Raw genomic sequence first — 19,626 nt, 5'->3', positions numbered from 1 at the left:
CACCGGATAACAGTCACCTGATCCTAATAATCCTCTGTCAAGATCACACAGCAGTCAGCGTGTTTCTGGGCACCTTCAGACCTCAGAAAGCACCCTGGCCAATGGTTCCCATGGGAAAAGTCTACTGGCCAGGTAAGAGTTTTCCAGAACACGCACGGCAGTTTCCAAAATAAGAATGCAGGAATGGAAAATGCACTTTCCTCACAGAATGGAAGAACAGATTTCTAGCTACCGGCCAGCAGATATCAAGTCTCATTTTAAAGTTTACTTTCTGCTTATTTGAAAACACATTTTAAAATGTTTCACCGCAACTTCCTGATTGATACTTATATGCAGTTTGGGGTATCTGAAAGGGAAGGATTTTTGCCAATTTCTTTTTTTTTTAAAGCGAATCAACAGTCTGTGATACAGCATTGGTTTCAATTATTCGTTACGCTCAAGCAACCGGCAAGCAAATGTATCCGGCATCAGGCGATCCCCGCCAGTGCCAGATATTGGGGACTTTGTGGTAAAATCAAAGGTGAAAATAGAGGAAAGCAAAAAGAAAGGGGGGGGGGGGGGGGATAAAAATCAAAGTGAGGAGAGAGAAGAGGAGATGATAAAGGCAGAGCAGGGAAGTCTAACTCCAGTTGTCAAGGGCCGAAGTCCTTACACGTTTCTGGCAGTTTAAATTAATTGATGGGACTGAATCAGATAAGGTGTGCTGTTCATCAAGTAGAACCCATTTCTCCCTGGATATGGCCCTCAAGGGCTAGAGCGCAACACCTGAGAGGCAGAAGAACAGAGAGGTGCGGAAAACAGAGACGTGAAGTGGAAAAAACAGAAGAAAGGGGAATAGAAAAGAGAGAAGCTGAGATGAGAGGGAGAGATGACAAGAGAGGGGTCACTGAGAAGGGTGGGGAAGAAAACTGAGGGACAGTTGAGATCTAGCAGAAGACACTGTCCGTGTGGAGCTTGTATGTCCTTGTAGTATTTGCATGTTTTTCCTCAGAGTACTTTCTCCCCTTATCCTAACCAGGAAACTCGTACAGCAAAAGAGAGCACCCTAGAAATTTGGCCAGCCAGAAAACCCAATAGTAGGATATCGTAGAATACCGATATTCTACTGTTACAGTGCAAATGATGATAATAAAATATTGGTAATACACACCGATATTTTACTAAAGCTAAACATAACCCAATATTCACACTGAGCACTTCCACTGCTGATGACTAACCTTAACTAACTTCCTTCCATGGCTAACCTTAACCACACCCTCTACGGCTAGCCTTAACTACCTACTCCTCACAGCTAACCTTATACATCCACCCATTCATGGCTATCACAACTTACCCCCACCAATCACTGACAGGTGGCCCTAATGCCCAACATTTATTGGACGACCCAATCCTGGCACTTAAAAGTACACCTATGGCAGTGGCCAAACTTCCGCCACTAGCGTGTACCTGTTTCCCCAGGAAACGCCTAACAAGCTGAAGCTGTGGCTACCCGGGGATGCGTTTTTTTTATCCCAATAAAACCTTTCCAGACAAATTCTCCAGGACATCTCCCTGGTGTACCAAAGAATGAGGTTTTCCCTTTCACACCACATCATTCTCCCTCTGACATGTTTGTTTGTTTCTCACTACAAAACAACTGATGGAGACCATACTTCACAGCCAAGCTCAGCACAGCCAGTTTGCTACAATAGATTGGAAGCAGTAATCATAACACTAAGTTCAGCTGAGGTTTCCTCTGGGAAGATCATCCATTGTTCTGAGTTATAGTCCTCTAGTTCTGTCTACATAAAATCAGCAGATTCTACTTTTGTAGTCAACCCTGAGCCATGTCCTATTATTAGAACAGCCCAAAATATGTTATCATTAGAAGCTATTGATAGTCAAGGAATCCCAGGTGTTGTACTTCCTGCCTAGCAGGGAGTATGTTGTTTCCTGGGGGGAAGGCTATGTATATGACCCTGCCGCCGCACCGTGGCACAGGGTTATACTGTATGAAGGGCTATGGAGTCGGAGCAATTTTGGGTACCTGGAGTCGGTGGTTTCAATAAACTGAGGGTGATTTTTGTACCGACTCCACAGCCCTGCTGATTTTACTGCTACTATTAGGTGTGTGCAACCGGCCTGAAGCAAAAAGATGAGCAAAGTTCACTAATCACACTTATGACACTATGGGCCATATGCAATTCAGTTTTCTCCTAAGAGATAATTTTTCAACTAACTTTAAACTAACTTTAAAATAACTTTTCAGCAGTCTGCAATTGAAAAAGTACCAAAAGGCTGGTGAAAAGGTACTTTCAAATTTATTTTGAATATTTTCTTGCTCTTTGGTGGCTTAGGGCTGGTTCAGACGGGCGTTTTTGTGGCGTTTAACGCAGCGTTTCAGACGCAGCGTTTTTTGGGATCTACTGCCATCCCATGCAAGTGAATGGGAGCGTTTAGAGCTGGCTTTTGCAGGCTTTCATGAAAGCCTGGCAGTAGATCCCAGCGTTGCGTCTAGTCTCAAAAGCAACATGCTGCTTTCAGAGGCGGTAAACGCGAGGAAACAATAGCAGAGACCAGAACTGCTAGCCTTGAACGCTTTTCAAAAGCCTTCAAAAGCTAGCTTTTAAACGCTGGCGTTTAAACGCTGGCGTTTGAACGCAATGCCAAGCAAAAGCTCAGCAGACGCCCGTGTGAACCAGCCCTTAAAAGACATTTTATTGACAAGGATTTAAAGAGACTCTGTAACAACATTTTCAGCCTTGCAAAGATAGAAAAGTAGAAGACCGAGAGCCCAATATAGTGTAGTATGTATTAAACGGGAGTGGGGTGTAATATGAAGTGTAAGTATTATACTCACAAACCCGGGTTGCCTCCAAAGCAACCACTGTTCAGGCAGGTGGGGAGAACAAGCCTGTCCCCACTCAGGAATAAGACGTCGCTCTCTGTAGATAGAAGGAAATTGTAGGGTAGATCACCCTTCCACCAAGGGTGGACTTCTGGATGGCAAAGATGTACAGAGGCGCCGGTAGGATAAAAGTAGCTAAAAAGTTTAAAATTGTTTCGGTTGTGGTGGACCAACCAACCATAAACAGACAATTTGCTGTCGTAATTCAAAAATTATACAGAGGTGCCAAGCAACTTCGAGACTACACGCTGTGTATTGCTCCTGTCCTTTATTGCCTGAGGAAGCGGGTCCATGCCCGTGAAACGCGTTGCGACTTTTCATTGGGAGTAATTAAATAAATTGTATAATTTATGAATTACGACAGCAAATTGTCTGTTTATGGTTGGTTGGTCCACCACCACAACCGAAACAATTTTAAACTTTTTAGCTACTTTTATCCTACCGGCGCCTCTGTACATCTTTGCGCATTTTCAGCCTTATTTCTTCTATCCTACAAGTTCCTATACCTGTTCTAATGTGGTCTGAATTACTACAGCCTTTTCTAGTTGCCCTGTCTCTGTAATATATCTAATCTTATTTTCTTTGTCAAGCTTTGTCGGCCCAGAGAGGAATGCACTGCTTCTGCTGTGATAGGGAGAAGTTATGCGCGCCCCCTGCAGGCTCTGTGTGTGTGCTTTGCTTATCCCTCACAGACAGGTCTCTGCTCCCAGTTTCAGCTTGTCTGAGGGGGAGGGAGCTGCCTATGCTGAGAAACCCTGACTGGAGTGCAGATAATTCACTAAGTGATAAAAACTTGTAGTATACTGTAACGTGATATATATATATACACAAATATCACTTCCTGGTTAGCGTCCATGTTTTTTGCAGGGCTGTGGAGTCGGTCCAAAAATCCACCGACTCCGACTCCTCAGCTTAGGATTCCACCGACTCCGACTCCTCGACTCCGACTCCTCTAATTTGCATATTACAATTTTGTTGATTAAAAGTATGTAACATGAAATTCGTCTCTTAACTGCCAACGTTTAGGAATTTTACAAGACAACTGAAGTGAGAAGGATATGTAGACTACTATATTTATTCCCTTTAGACTAAAACTAGTCCTTGGTAAGAGTACTTGTAAAAGGTACAAACCGGAACCAAGAACATCTATCAGGCCCTAGGCAATGTAAGTGTGGGTACATGTAAGAATGATGTGCAGGTACTCTGCAGGGGAATGAGGAGATTGTAAACAGACAACACCTCTGTGTTCAATGTGCACAGCATTCTCAGTGGATTCCCTGCAGCTCTGTGGGGAGTGCATATGTAGAGTATAGTACTACTGTGTAACAAAGTAAACCTGAGACAGATGAAATTAAAGTTTTATACATACCTGGGGCTTCCTCCAGCCGCCTTCAGGATAATCAGTCCCTCGTTGTCCTCCTCCACCACCTGGATCTTCTGCTATGAGTCCAGGTACTTGAGCCAGTCGGGCGTAGTGCGCATGCACACACTCCGCCGCCAGGAGCATACTACACCTGTGCAGCACTATTGCGCAGGTGCAGAATGTTCCTGGCTGTGGGAGCGGCATGCGGCCGGACAGCGCTGACTGGCTGAATTACCAGGACTCATAGCAGAAGATCCGAGTGGTGGAGGACAGCGAGGGACTGATTAGCCTGAAGGGGGCTGGAGGAAGCCGCAAGTATGTATAAAACTTTACTTTTCATCAGTCTCAGTTACCCTTTAATTTGTAGTCACCAAACCAAATTTTAACAACATATCAAATTATTTGATTTCATCAGCAAAGGGAGTGCATACATTTGCATAAATCAGCATCAATGCAGAATTATTTCCATCTCGTTGACCATCTCTATTAGTGACACAGCTACACATCAGGCTTTATTCTTATAACATATATAAGAGATTCCTGTGTACACAGCATATATACAGTCACAATCAGATATGTATATCTGACCTTAAAAATACGGGGATTGCTTTATTGAAGCAGCACAAGTAACTCTTTTTTATTGGTTTATTTCATTTTTGTGGACTAAGCACAGCTATTACTGTATATATACATTATTTTTAATGACTATTATCTGAGAAATAGAACATTTTATCATATTTTCTATTTTAATTACAGTTACAAATTCATTAGGAGTCGGAGTCGGTGCATTTTTTCCCCGACTCCAGGCACCCAAAATTGCCCGACTCCACGACTCTGACTCCACAGCCCTGGTTTTTTGTTTGTAAACACTGCCTAAAACTGGACTGCGGGAGGGAGCGGCAGAAACGGAAAAGAGGTATCCAGGAGATCACAGTGACTCGATTGGTATGTTTTTTATTGTACAAATCGGACAGTACAGATTCTCTTTAAAATATCACCTAGGAGAAAACTAAGGAGAAAAAGTAAATTGCATATGGGCCAATTAATTGATAGTTGCAGTTTACACTTTAGCGGGAACAGACATTTTCTTTTAAATTGGCGTGCCACAGATCACATTTATGGCACACAGGAAAGGTAGAAGAACTCTCTTGTTTTACATCTGCTTTTCACTTATACTTGAAAGCAAACACCAAGTGTTTTTTATTTGCTGTAATTTCAAGTTAATGTTCCTGTGTGCGCAAGCTGCCTTCTGAGAAGCTTCAGCATAAGTATGGCTGAGCGTGCGAGAGAGCTCTCCTGACACGTGGCTTCATCACCCTGGCCAAGCAGAGGTCCTGCATTCTGTATCCTGTCCCCCGTTACCTCGGTGATAAAATAGGTGAAGCATTTGGGTTCACTTAGATTAACAGTTTGAGGAAAAAAGAGAACTCTGTGTTACCTCACATCAACCAATCAGAATAAGGTCTGCGCTGCAGAATGACTGCTGGAAGAATGGAAGCTTGCCTATGATCACTGTATGTCAATACAGCTGGAGTTTGTGAATACCATGTTGACAAATGGGGCCCAGTAGGAGGAACGTAGGAGATATCCACAGTGAGCCAGCAGATTCCAGCTGTCATTTTTTATGAACTATAAAAAACAAGAGCCTTTCTTATTTATTAATCAAAGTTTAACTGCACCACAAGTCAGACACGCCTTCAATACTCCATTCCCTGCAGGATCTATCAAACTAGAAAGTACACAGATAGAATCCACCCTGATGCAGCTTAACCTGCCTAAACCGCTATCAGCAGAAATATGCTCAGATCTTCCAACAACAGAAACACAGGGACTTCAAAAATGCCAAGGTAATGGATATCACACATATTACACCCCTTTAAGACTACACAACATAGACAATACCGTAAATACTGTCACAGATGCTATAATAGTACAGGTGACTTTCTACAAGTTTTGAAGTTGCAGATACTCACAAAGGTTATGGCAGGGACAGGGTAGTTTCTAGGCTAAATTGTACCCAGGGTGAGGGTGTAAAAATCCCCCCCCCCCCCCCCATGGACTTGCAAACCCATAATACGCCCCTGGTATTGGTAGTCAGGTATGAGTGCCCCCAGTACAGGTAGCCAGGCATAGGTGTCCCCAGTACAGGTAGCCTGCTGTAGGTGCCGCCAGTATAGGTTAGCTAGGTATAGGTGTCCCCAGTATAGGTTAGCTATGTATAGGTGATGTCAGTATAGGTAGCTAGGTATAGGTGCCTTCAGTATAGGTAGCTAGGTATAGGTGATGTCAGTATAGGTAGCTAGGTGGGGTATAGGTGCCTTCAGTATCGGTAGCTAGGTTAAGGCACCTTCAATATAGGTAGCTAGGTATAGGTGCTGCCAGTATAGGTTAGCTAGGTATAGGTACTCCCAGTATAGGTAGCTAGGTATAGGTGCCTTCAGTATAGGTAGCTAGGTATAGGTGCTCCCAGTATAGGTAGCTAGGTATAGGTGCTTTCAGTATAGGTAGCTAGGTATAGGTGCCTTCAGTATAGGTAGCTAGGTATAGGTGCTCCCAGTATAGGTAGCTAGGTATAGGTGCCTTTAGTATAGGTATCTAGGTATAGGTGCTCCCAGTATAGGTAGCTAGGTATAGGTGCCTTCAGTATAGGTAGCTAGGTATAGGTGCCTTCAGTATAGGTAGCTAGGTATAGGTGCTCCCAGTATAGGTAGCTAGGTATAGGTGCCTTCAGTATAGGTAGCTAGGTATAGGTGCCTTCAGTATAGGTAGCTGGGTATAGGTGCTCCCAGTATAGGTAGCTAGGTATAGGTGCCTTTAGTATAGGTAGCTAGGTATAATTGCCTTCAGTATAGGTTAGCTAGGTATAGGTGCTCCCAGTATAGGTAGCTAGGTGTAGGCACCTTCAGTATATGTAGCTAGATATAGGTGCAGCCCCCATATAGGTGATGGAGGGGGGAGCCGTGGCCACACTGGGACTCGTGGGGAAGGGGGCCCAACTTCTCTCTCTCTTTCCCCGGGGACCCACCTGGGGATCAACATGGGGAAAGAGTAGTGAATGTAAGTGAGCCTCTATCAAATGACTTGCCAACTACTGTATTATACTGACTAGGAATCAAACCTGGGAATCCAGTGCTTCAAGGAAAGTAATAGATCAAAAAGAGTCTACTAATGTGGACCCCAAAATGCATCTTGGAAGCAATATGAAAGACGGGTGGCCCCACATGTCCTGAAGAGGCGTGACATTCACGTGAAACAATGTAGACAGGGGCTCTCTTCTGTACCTGAGCTTTGTGGCTTCAATAGAAGAAAATTACTTGTGGAGTGCCGGAGTCCGTGCGTTTTCTTTCAGCAAAAGTGAAAGATGGGTAACATCTACTCCTTCTACCCACTCATGATATGTGCAAAGTTCAATTTCTGGTGAGAAGTATGTTTTTAAATTTGGAGGCAGAATACCTTGATGAAGCTAATGGATAGAGAACGGGTAGGAAGTTTAATTTATTCTAATAAAGGACTTAAAGAGAAACTCTGACCAAGAATTGAACTTTATCCCAATCAGTAGCTGATACCCCCTTATACATGAGAAATCTATTCCTTTTCACAAACAGACCATCAGGTGGCGCTGTATGGCTAATATTGTGGTGAAACCCCTCCCACAAGAAGCTCTGAGTACCGAGGTACTTCTGGCAGTTTCCTGTCTGTGAACCTTGTTACATTGTGGGAAATAGCTGTTTACAGCTGTTTCCAACTGCCCAAACAGCAGCTACATCACTTGCCCGCAGTAAAAATGTCACCATGTGATAAATGTCAGAATATAAATCGGGGATTTAAAATATTTTACAATGGGCAGACACTGACTAAATCATTTATACATAATTATTGTAAAAATGAAGCACTTTTTTTTATTACATTATTTTCACTGGAGTTCCTCTTTAAGTTAAAAAGTACAGCAAGGGTGGCAGTCCTCTTTAAAGCGGTATTGTCACCATAAAAATCAAATTTCAACAGCAACTGGTCTGAGTATATTAAGTGTGATAAAGATGCTAATCCTGCATTCAAAACTTGCAAAACTTTTTCTGCTGTTATGGTTTGGCGTTATCACATAATTTAAGAGCACTGGCCCTAGTGCCAAACAGTGCCAAAGAGTTGAATGCAGGGAGTTCTTTTTTTTTCTCTAATATATTCCTCCTCTTCCATTTATTTCCCTATCTATCTGCTTATCAGAAACAACCTCTGATTACTTGTGTTGAAGAGAAATTGAGAGCCCAATATGGTGTAGTATGTCAAAATTGGTTGGATAAATGAAACAGTGAGATGGTAATACTCACAAACACGGGTTACCACCTAGGTAACCACTCATTAGGCAGGTGAGGAGATTAGACCTGTCCTCACTCAGGATTAAGAAGTCGCTCTCTGTAGATAGGAAGAAAGGGAGTAGATCACCCCTCCACCTGGGGTGGACTCAAATATATTGGTAGGTGAACAGAGGCGCCAGAAGGATAAAAGTACATCAAATTTTAAAAAAAATGCTGGGAGGAAGTGGTGGACTCGCCTCCATTAAAGAAGACACCAAGGACTGTAAATATATAGATATACACATTTATTGAAAATACCCCAAAGATGCAACGCGTTTCGCGGGCACAGCCCACTTCTTCAGGCAATAAGCAGGGGATAAACAACAGCAATTCAGTTATAGCAAGCAGAGCACCTCTGATTACTTGTGTTTACAAGCAAGGCTGAGGTGACTCAGTGATTGGATGTGTAAATAAAAAAAGACTCTGGGAGGAGGGCAGCTAATGAATACACAATGAGCAAGAGAAGGGAGGGGGGAAAACAAGAGCCAGGGAGGATATGAGGTCAGCATTAGCTTGGCAAGATGGCCACTGCCTAGAATAGGATTTTCTGCTTTTCCTTTATAAAATTCACCGGAATCATTACGTGGACAGCACAATACATCTGTTATGTAAGTAGAAGTAGTATTTATCTACTTATATATGTGTTTTTTATTGCTAGGTTAGCATGGGTGTCGCTTGTTCTTTAAAGGCAAAGGATGAATGAACAATTACAGCATCCATATTTCTTGCAGAACAAGGTTTCCTTGGTACGCTTTGCTCAACCTGCCCCATCACAGCTGCCCATGTAGTCACATGATAGAACAAGGACACACACTAGGTGCACAATCAACAGGAAATCTGCACATCTCCATCTATCGCTAGTATAGGGCAAAAAGGTTTACGTCTCATTTGCGGTCTATAAGCGGTCTATAAGCTATGTAAATATTTCTCTTGCACAGTTTTCTCTCTTTATCATCATTAACAGGTTGGGAAGGTCATTCAGCATACAGTAATAACACTGAGAGCTCAGTGGGTGCACTGGCCTGAATGGCAAGCACACATATGGACAGCAGCTGTACAGATGAACAGATGTTTCCTATAGGCCCTGTGTGTAGCCCTGATCCTGGATCTTCACCTGGACTATGGTGGTCACATCTACTGCTGCTTCCTTTTCTACTTTTTTTTTTCAGTTGTGCTAACAAAGGAAAATTATTCCAGCCAGAACCAGCCGATTCTGTTGTTTCTGTGAAGCTCCCAGGCAACCATGGACTATTCTATCATGTCTGAATATGGCCAGTCAGACATTCAAGGTGACCCTCAAGGACAGCAGCAGCTGGAAAGAAAAATTGGAGCTCATAAGGTTTGTGGGACAAACTTAAAAATGGAATAAAGTTTAATCCTGAGGAACACAGTGAGAAAACTTTAGCTTCTTTTGAAATGACCTTAAAGAGAATCTGTATTGTTAAAATCGCACAAAAGTAAACATACCAGTGCGTTAGGGGACATCTCCTATTACCCTCTGTCACAATTTTGCCGCTCCCAGCTGCATTAAAAGTGGTTAAAAACAGTTTTAAAAAGTTTGTTTATAAACAAACAAAATGGCCACCAAAACAGGAAGTAGGTTGATGTACAGTATGTCCACACATAGAAAATACATCCATACACAAGCAGGCTGTATACAGCCTTCCTTTTGAATCTCAAGAGATCATTTGTGTGTTTCTTTCCCTCTGCAGCTTTCATCCACTGAAGTGTCAGGCTGTTTCTTCCTGCAGAGTGCAGACAGCTCTGCCTGTATGTAATTCCTCAGTATGTGAAAGCCCAGCCAGCTCAAAGGAGGATTTATCCAGCAGAGAGAAGCTGCCCTAATCTAAATAACACACAGGCAGTGTGCAGAGAGGGGCCTGGAGGGGGGAGATGCATCACAGAACCACAACACTGAAGAACTTGGCAGCCTTCCAGACACAGGGTGACAAGTCCGACAGGGGAAAGATAAGCTGATTTATTACAGAGACGGCGATAGTAGAAAGTGCTGCAGTAAGCCAGAGCACATTAAAATAGGTATAGGAACTTGTAGGATGGTAGAAAACAGGATTACATTTTTGTTACGAAGTCTCTTTAAATGCAGCACAAGCCAACAGCAGGGCTTGTAACTACAAAGGGGAGAGCTATCGGGGGCCCCCAGCTACTAACCCCCCCCCCTCTCTTTGGTACAGGGGTCTATCCTCCAGATCAGGTGTTTTGTGGCTCCACTTTTTAGAGCTGAGAAGATCGTGATGGCCACACTTGTCTTACGGCCCTTCCAAGACCGCCACTATTCTGTGAGGCTCTACAAGGGAAGGGGTGTGAACATTAAGGGGTCCCATCACAGTTTTGCAGAGGGGCCCCATGAATTTTATTTAGGCCTCTGCCTAACAGTGTCAGAAATCTGCACAAAACATTGGCGAGCACGTTCACCACGTCGCGTTGTGTCAAAAGTTTCTGAAGTCAACAGCGTGTTACCACCCGACTTCAACGACAGCAGAAGTAATAAAAGTCAATGCATGACGCACCCCTTTTAAAAAGGTTGGCGACCTGGAAAGATGGGAATCCCAGTGACATACTTCCTGTTCAGCAGGGAGTACGTCACTGGGCAAGGGGCGTGTGTGTGGGGGAGGGTGGCATAGCGCTATGCATATCACCCTGTCAGCATACTCTGTCTGCCGCAGGGTCATATATTTGTGATCTTGTCCGTTGCGATGTGATGGGGGCGGGTCATCGCACTGCAACATACACTTCAAGTGTTAAACCTTCTTCACACCTCTGCCAGGCTAGGCCTGGACCATTTCAGCCCTATAGTTAAGTGTTTGGGCCTGTTAGAATATCATCTTCCATCTGAACGAAGTTCAGAGCTCTTTCCAGCAGAACAGCTGGTTTATAAAGCTTTCGGTTTTAGGCGCCCCTTGTTGTTGATATTCTGTTTCTGAGTTGTATATATTCTTGCTTTTTGTCATTCTTGTAATTCCCCATGGAGCAGAGTACGCTGTATGCACACCAGTTCATACAAGCATGTGTAGCTCCAGCCTTGTACACAACATTCTGCATTGTAAAATGGCTCACAAGCGCATCAAAGGCCTTTACATTCACCCTCTTTTGCTGCTTCTTATATAATAGTGAAGATGCCAGAGGCTAACTCAGAGCTATTCCATTTATGCTGAGTAAGGGATATGACATGAAAGTGCCGAGGTCAAAGCCTTCTTCTTTGTGATTAATAAAGGCTTCTTTCTGCAGCCCTTTCACGGATTCTTAGTGTGAAAACAGACACAGGCTTCGCCTTCCTATAGCTGTAAAGATCCATGGAAACTGACACTGCTCGCAGTATCACCTGGCCTCCCAGCCTAAAGAGGGGATTGGGTGACAAGGTCCTAGTCCTGTCCACCCTCATTCATATCCACTTAATCTAATACAATGAGAGCGGGTCAAAGCCAAGGAAGAGTCGAAACTTAAGGCTAATAAAGAGGAGAGGTTATGGACCAATCGGATTATGGCTATAACTGAAACCAGGCTACACTGCATATCTGATGGACTTCTCGCTTCAGGCCAGCGGAGAACTCAATGTTTTGTGATACCAAAGCGTTAGCTAAGACATCATCTTTTACTGAAACTGTTTTAAGAATGGAATGACTAGGAATGGAATCCAGAAATCAATTTTTGTGCTGAACACAGATTTTAATTTCAGGAAAATATGAGTGTTTTCATGGATATTTCTCCATGGGCTAGAAACCCACTTACTCAGGTCAACAACGTGCCTAATGGCCACAATGCATTAACTCCATACAGGTGCTCAGAATTTATGCATTGCGGCCATTAGGCACGTTGTTGACCAGTCTTTTTTTGTGTTAATAAAAACCTTTTTCTGCTTAAAACAGGCCCATCATTTCATATGTGTGTAAGCCAACCTTACCCTATTTTATTTCTTTTCTCCCACTTTTTAATACTTCATATACATTTGGCCCCTCTCATTCCTTATACCAGTAATCCACGCCTAACCCTAACCCTAACCAATACTCACTTTTCTTCATCACCCGGGCATAAGCTTTGATCATGCATTGTGGAGAGCCAGTGCCCAAACCAGGCACACCTGGAACAAGGTCTTCCAGCACCCAAGGCTGAGACACCAAAGTGCACCTCTCCATCCCTCCCACCCCAGCCGCCACACACTGATTGTTAGACTAAGGCCCGGTTCACATTAGCGTTCGCTATCCGGATTTTCCAGATCTGATCCGGACCGCATACTGTACAAACGGAACGTACGTTCCGCATAGCAATGTAAAGTCTATGCGGACGTTCACACGCGTCCGTTCCGTACGTACCGAAGCCGGATCGGATCCGGACTCTTTTCCAACGTGCGCTATTTTTTGGGTCCGGATCTCCGGCCCACGCACCCAGACCGGAGCCGGACCTGAGCCTGACAGCACCATCCGGAACACAGAAACCAATGGGAAACGGAAGGCACACAACACACTGCCTACAAAAACCTGACGTTCTACCCCACTTCCTATGCGTATCCAAGCGGCCATTTCGGATGGGGACACATGGCCAAGCATGTCTGGAGTGGAGCAGCAGTGACAGACGTGCTGGAGCTGTTTGGCAGAATGTCGGAGGTGGAGGTGAGGCCTACAGCGGAGGAACCTGATTCTACAGGTGCACCAGGTGCACCTTCTGCTGACCCCAACATTTTTTTCATCGAATTTCGCTATTTTTTGCCCACAGATCCGGATGGCAGCCTGATGCATGCCTGATGCAAACGGACCGGATCCGGATCGGAACCATACGGTTCTGATCAGGATCAGGCCAGGATCAGGTCAGGATCCGATCAGGATCCGGTCCGTTTACTTGCCAAAACGCAAGTGTGAATGGGGCCTAAGAGGCACCCTTGGGCCCCCCAACACCTTAATCTCTAGTTATCTGGCGAGCAGTCATTGCCATGTATCACCTTTTCTTATTTCTCTCTGCTTAAAACACAATAGGGGAATGATAGCTGAGTGAGTTGTGCACCCCTCCTACACTGCGCCCTGAGGCTGGAGCTTTTCTCGCCTCTGCCTCGATCTGGCCCTGAAATCAGGCACGAGCGTCACTAAATGTAGCCGTATCCCAGCACCCAGTATCACAGAGACTTAATGATCGGTTTCCCATTAAAAAGCTGTTTTCCAGATTCTCCATTGACCTCAATGAGTTTTGATTCATGAAATCCTATCTGTTTTCCTGACCATTTTATGAGCTGAAATTTGGCAAGTTCAAGAGGTGACCGGACCAAAATAACCCGTAAATATACGGAACACGCAGTGCGTCAAAAGCTTTCAAGATTCAGAACACAAACTCTCTATAACAGCACAACAAGGCTAGGCATAGGAAATTCACAACGCTTGCAACGCAACGCAACAAATGCATAAAAATGATCAGTTTAAAAAAAACAAACAAATATAAGACTATATGCATGCTTCACTCCTCCTCTGGAATGCCCTTCCACAACACATCCACCACTCTCCAACCTTTGATATCTTTAAACACTCCCTCAAAACTCACTCACACCGACAAGCATGCATAGTTACATAGTTATTTGGGTTTAAAAAGACATATGTCCATCGAGTTCAACCAGAGAACAAAGTACAACACCAGCCTGCTCCCCCACATATCCCTGTTGATCCAGAGGAAGGCGAAAAACCCTTACAAGGCATGGTTCAATTAGCCCCAAAAGGGAGAAATTCCTTCCAGACACCAGATGGCAATCAGTTAAAATCCCTGGAACAAAACCACTGAGCATTACCTAGTAATTATAGCCATGGATGTCTTTCAATGCAAGGAAACCATCTAAGCCCCCTGTAAATGCAGATATAGAATTGCCATAACTACTTCCTGTGGCAATGCATTCCACATCTTAATTACTCTTACTGTAAAGAACCCTTTCCTAAATAAATGGCTAAAATATTTTTCCTCCATGCACAGATCATGTCCCCAGTCCTTTGTAAAAGGCTAGGGACAAAAAGCACATCCGCCAAGCTATTATATTGCCCTCTGATGTATTTATACATGTTAATTAGATCTCCTCTAAGGCGTCTTTTCTCCAGACAAAATTAACCCAGTTTATCTAACCTTTCTTGGTAAGTGAGACCATACACTCTACCTTAGGCCATTCCCCCTTTAAATGAAATATTAGGGCAAAGAAGGTAAACCAGATTTACTTACCTGGGCTTTCCCTGGAAGCTTCTGTGTCCCTCACCACAACTCTGCTCTTAAGGTTCCCGCGGTAGCTGGTGCCGACCTGGCGAGGTTGGCGGCTACTGCACGAGGCTGCGCGCAGTAGTCTGAGTTCAAGCAGACTATCAAAAAGAATACACCCCATCACACACACTAAAAAACATTGTAGCTGATTGATAATAGGCTATTATCAAAAAGAAGACCCTTCCTAGGAGCATGCTCCAATGTTCATGAAGGAAAACATGTATTTTCTTTCATCAGGCCCAGTATAAGCAGTACAATGTTCTGATGGCTGTTAGCAAGTCCGCTATTGTAGTTCCCATTGTAACTCACAGAGACCTGTTAACTCTACCCATAAGACAGAACAGGCAGCTTGGCAGCAGTATGTCTACAATAATCAGCGGACCTCCAAAGTAATACAATACAGTGTATCTATACTAGAGATACTTGTTGGGATGGAGGTGCCTAAGTGTAAAATATACTATAGACTTCTATTACGGTACTTAAAATTAAAATGAGAGGTAATCTCTTACCCCTCCAGAAGTTAAACACCAGTAGTACTTTTCAAAACTTTATTCAAAACACAAGATTGACAACGCATTTCACAGGTACTAGCTCGCTTCCTCAGGTTTTACACAGTGCCTTTAAGCCAAGTGAAAAGATCTCATCAGAGGCACCCATACCCCTTTCCCTTGGCATAAAGGCACTGTGTATATGCAACCCACTTTTGTGAGTATAGCTACCTATACCTACAATTCTCAATCTATCTATGATACTGCACCATTGGGCTCCTGGTAAGTCTTTCTGCATAGGTATTCTTGAGCACGAGGCTACCACAGGGATACTGAAATCTACCTCTCTACTATAGAGATGCGCTACCTGTCTGGCTGGGTCTGGCATAGTGTGAACCCTTGCTTTACAATATGGTACAAGCTGTGGCTTAAGAAACAAAATACATTAAACATTCAATATGGCATGAATGGCTGTACTCACACAGATTTTGCACATCTTGCTGCCTGTGTACGGCAGTTGGACGCTCAGGATCCGCTAGGTACATCCCCACAGCTGTGTCCTCGTCCTCTAGCTGGGACTCTTCACCGGATCTCTTCTTACCAGCTAACCAGTTTGAGGGCAACGGAGTGTTGGACACAGAGCTCAACAGCAAAATGCAGACAGCCAGAATAGCCCATAACTTCATCTTAGAACCACTTCCAAGAAAGGGACCTTTCAGGGAAAAAGGGGGAACATAAAAAGAGCCTTAAAATTTCTTACAGGATATGTTCACTTTCCTCTGTACTTCTGTACCTATCACAGTATCAAATCAGTTTTGTTGTCAATCATTTTTATTGATTTTCCAGAAAGAGAAAAACATATCAAACCCTTTAAAACAAGGGTAAAACCAGTGCAGCTTATAATGTATTGCAAACGAGCAAAAGTATCATAAATGGCCTCCAAAAAAGCCAATTTATAAACACATGGATGCGTCATAAAGACCATATACAGTAAGTAACAGTTCTTAATTAATGAAATTTAAAACTTTCAGACACTGTTGGTATGGCAACCATAAATTAATTCAGCCCGGGAGAGTACAATCACAGTAGAGAGGCCGCTATGTGATATGGAGGGGAAGGCCAGGAGCAGAGTAGAGACTGTCAATAGACTTCATAAGTCTCCGCCCCCAGGATCCGGCACTAGCCAACCACTATCTGATGGGTCCTTGAGAGGAAAAAGTGCGTAGGAGAGGCCCTAGTATAGGTAAAGTACTTATATAGCATTAAATCAGTTTTTAGGTGAAAATTGGGAGTAAGGGCTGGTTCACACGGGCGTCTACGTGATAGGCCTGCAGCGTCTTGCTTAGCCAATGCTAAACGTTGTTCTGCTCTAAGCAGAAAGGTGTTTGGCAACGGTTAATGGAGTTTTGTCGTCACATCTCGTTTTTAGCCTCCAAGAGGGACAGAGAAGCACCGAAGATAGTCGATCCTTAGATGCTAAGATGTGATATTGAGTGTATACAAACAACGCAAAAGGCCATAAGCATTTAAAATGCACTTCTATTCATTGGAATGAACAGTGCTTGATTACATTTGAATGAAGAATACTGCAACAGCCGCGTTTAGTTGCCTGTATGAGCCAGCATTAGGAGTTTGACACTGAACTTTGTAATTTCCGTAATGAGGTTATTCGTATATTTTCATGGTCATGTTCAAAGTGATCCTATGCTTGATTGCTGTAGATCAGAGGTGTGGTGACGCTGCATACACAGGTTACTCTGGTCTCCCTAGCGGGGGTCTCTTGAATTCAGCTGGACTCCCTGTTAAGGAAGTGAAACCAAAACAACTCTAGGTTTTTACCTCAGTCACGTCTGGGCTGGTTTTGGCACCCATGGAGTCAGGCAGCAGTTACATGAAATGACAAGTAGGCTAGTGGTTGGGTCAGGAGTCAGGTTTTCATACCTCAGGGACTTGCTGTAGCTAAAGAGGGCCCCATTAGTGATCACTGGACTCGCTGAGGTGGTAAAGGCCCATAACCACTAGGCGAAATAATTTACCTGCATGAATCTGTGCGCCAATCTTTTTGCAATATTGCGCAACATCGTTCAACAAACGTTTGTTATTTTTTTATTATTATTTAGTATTTATATAGCGCCGACATATTACGCAGCGCTGTACAGTGTATATATATATATCTTGTCACTAACTGTCCCTCAAAGGAGCTCACAATCTAATCCCTACCATTGCCATAGGTCTATATTATGTAGTGTAAGTACTGTAGTCTAGGGCCAATTTTTTTTTTTTTTTTTTTAGGGGGAGCCAATTAACTTATCCGTATGTTTTTGGAATGTGGGAGGAAACCGGAGTGCCCGGAGGAAACCCACGCAGACACAAAGAGAGAACATACAAACTCTTTGCAGATAGTGCCCTGGCTGGGATTTGAACCAGGGACCCAGCGCTGCAAGGCGAGAGAGCTAACCACTACGCCATCGTGCGATATTCAATGGTGCCCGATAATTGTTTGCTTTGAACAACTGTTATTATGGATCCAATCATGGAGGGTCATTCCAATCGCCATCACCCCCCACGCTAATTACCACAATTGTTCAACGTTGCTTTCACACTCGTCAATTGTTCCCACGGTTGTGGAAGATGGATCAGGGAACAATGGTTTGTCGGAGTGTATTCCCGATCCATCTTTCGCGGGCTTTAAGCATGTGGAATTACTACCTTTTTCCCGTATATCAATGTGCTACACAATCACTTCATGGCCTACTCTTGTTCAGTGTGCACCCATAATGTTAAGCTGTAACCATAACAACAAAATATTTTCTAAAGGACACCTTAAGCGAGGGGGATGTGGAGGCTGCCATATATATATATATATATATATATATATATATATATATATATATATATATATATATATATATATATATATATACTGTATATATATATATATATATACTGTATATATATATATTTCCTTTTAAACAATACAGAGTGCCGGTTGATCCTGAGCATCTAATACTTTTAGCTATAGACCCTGAACAAGCATGCAGATCAGATATTTGACTGAAGCCTGAATGGATAAGCCGCATGCTTATTTCAGGTGTCAGTCGCTACTGATGCTAGATAGAGCAGCAGAATGCCAGGAAACAGGAATTGTTTAAAAGGGAAATAAATATGGCAGCCTCCTTATCCTTCTCACTTCAGGAGTCCTATAAGGCTGGAAACCAGTGGTATTTGGCATACAAATGTGTTATTCAATATATCATAACATCACTCTAAATTAGGGCAAACTCTTCTTCAATCCCATCATCATCATCCAGCTGTGATGGTAATTTCTATGCATGAAAGGGATGAATCAAACCTACAAGAGGTGGTCCTGAGAGGGAAACAACCCACGGCTGTATGTCAACCTTCAAAAATGCGGAAACTGCCATACTGGTTTCCTAAAAGATATCAAGTCAGGAACACAGATAAATGTTAAGACTCTCTTCATAAGATGCCACCCTCAGTGTCCAGCAGTAGCCTCCAGTACCTGGCAGCAGCACATTGTCATATCTAGAAGTGGGGGTGCAGCCATATGTAGCAGCTGGAGCATGCACTTTTTACGTAGACTCTGGTTGCTGTCTCTGGCCTTGGTGCTGCTTTGAATAAAGTTTCTCTATTTGAATGAGTGACCCATCTAAAACAAGTCTGCAACTCTCAAGCTGTCCCTTCTATGGAATGGAGGGAACAGATGGAATATGAACACGTAAAGCTTACGCTAGCTGCTACATGTGACACGATCCCCTACTGCTACCAGTGGTCAGAGCTAAAGGAAGGACATTTTAAGGAATGCAACTTTTAAGGGAATCTGAGGCTGACATATTTATTTCCTTTTCCCCACTTCACATTCCGGAGTTTTTACCCCCTGAGATTCCTGACAATTTGGGCGTTTTGGCTGTGTTACTATTGATACAGCAATAACCTTTTATTACTTATGCCATCAAAGTGATACATATATTGTTTTTCTCAATACAATCTAATCTTTCTTTGGGTAATATTTTTTCCAGGAATTGTTTAATTTACATGCATTTTTTTCTGGGAAATTTAGGAGTAAACACAAAAATTACAATTTTTTTCATGTTTCAGTCTTTTAATTTTCACATAACAAGTGCCACGGTTTTAAAACGCCTCAAAATACATTATTTGGCTCATCCCGGTTAAAACAATATCATATATGCCATATTTCATCACTCGTTGGGCATGTAGAGTACCATTATCACCAGCCTGTGTGTCTGTTGCAATTGTATGCAAGTGCAAGGGTGTACA

At 43.3% G+C, this 19,626-nt stretch overlaps 1 protein-coding gene across 1 annotated transcript in view; it reads right to left on the bottom strand.

Moving 5' to 3' along the window:
- The window catches only part of GDNF (glial cell derived neurotrophic factor), a 93,431-nt gene that overhangs the window by 19,654 nt on the left and 54,151 nt on the right, over positions 1 to 19,626 (bottom strand). Inside the window, exon 2 of the mRNA XM_068271811.1 lies at positions 15,809 to 16,039. Within this exon, the coding sequence (XP_068127912.1) occupies positions 15,809 to 16,013 (205 nt within the window). The 5' untranslated portion in view covers positions 16,014 to 16,039. The remainder of the gene's footprint in view (positions 1 to 15,808; positions 16,040 to 19,626) is intronic.

Source organism: Hyperolius riggenbachi, chromosome 1 (assembly GCF_040937935.1).
Source record: "Hyperolius riggenbachi isolate aHypRig1 chromosome 1, aHypRig1.pri, whole genome shotgun sequence".
NCBI classification, from domain to species: Eukaryota; Metazoa; Chordata; class Amphibia; order Anura; family Hyperoliidae; genus Hyperolius; species Hyperolius riggenbachi.
Note: the sequence above shows the minus strand (reverse complement) of the source record. Positions and strands in the feature narration are given on the sequence as shown.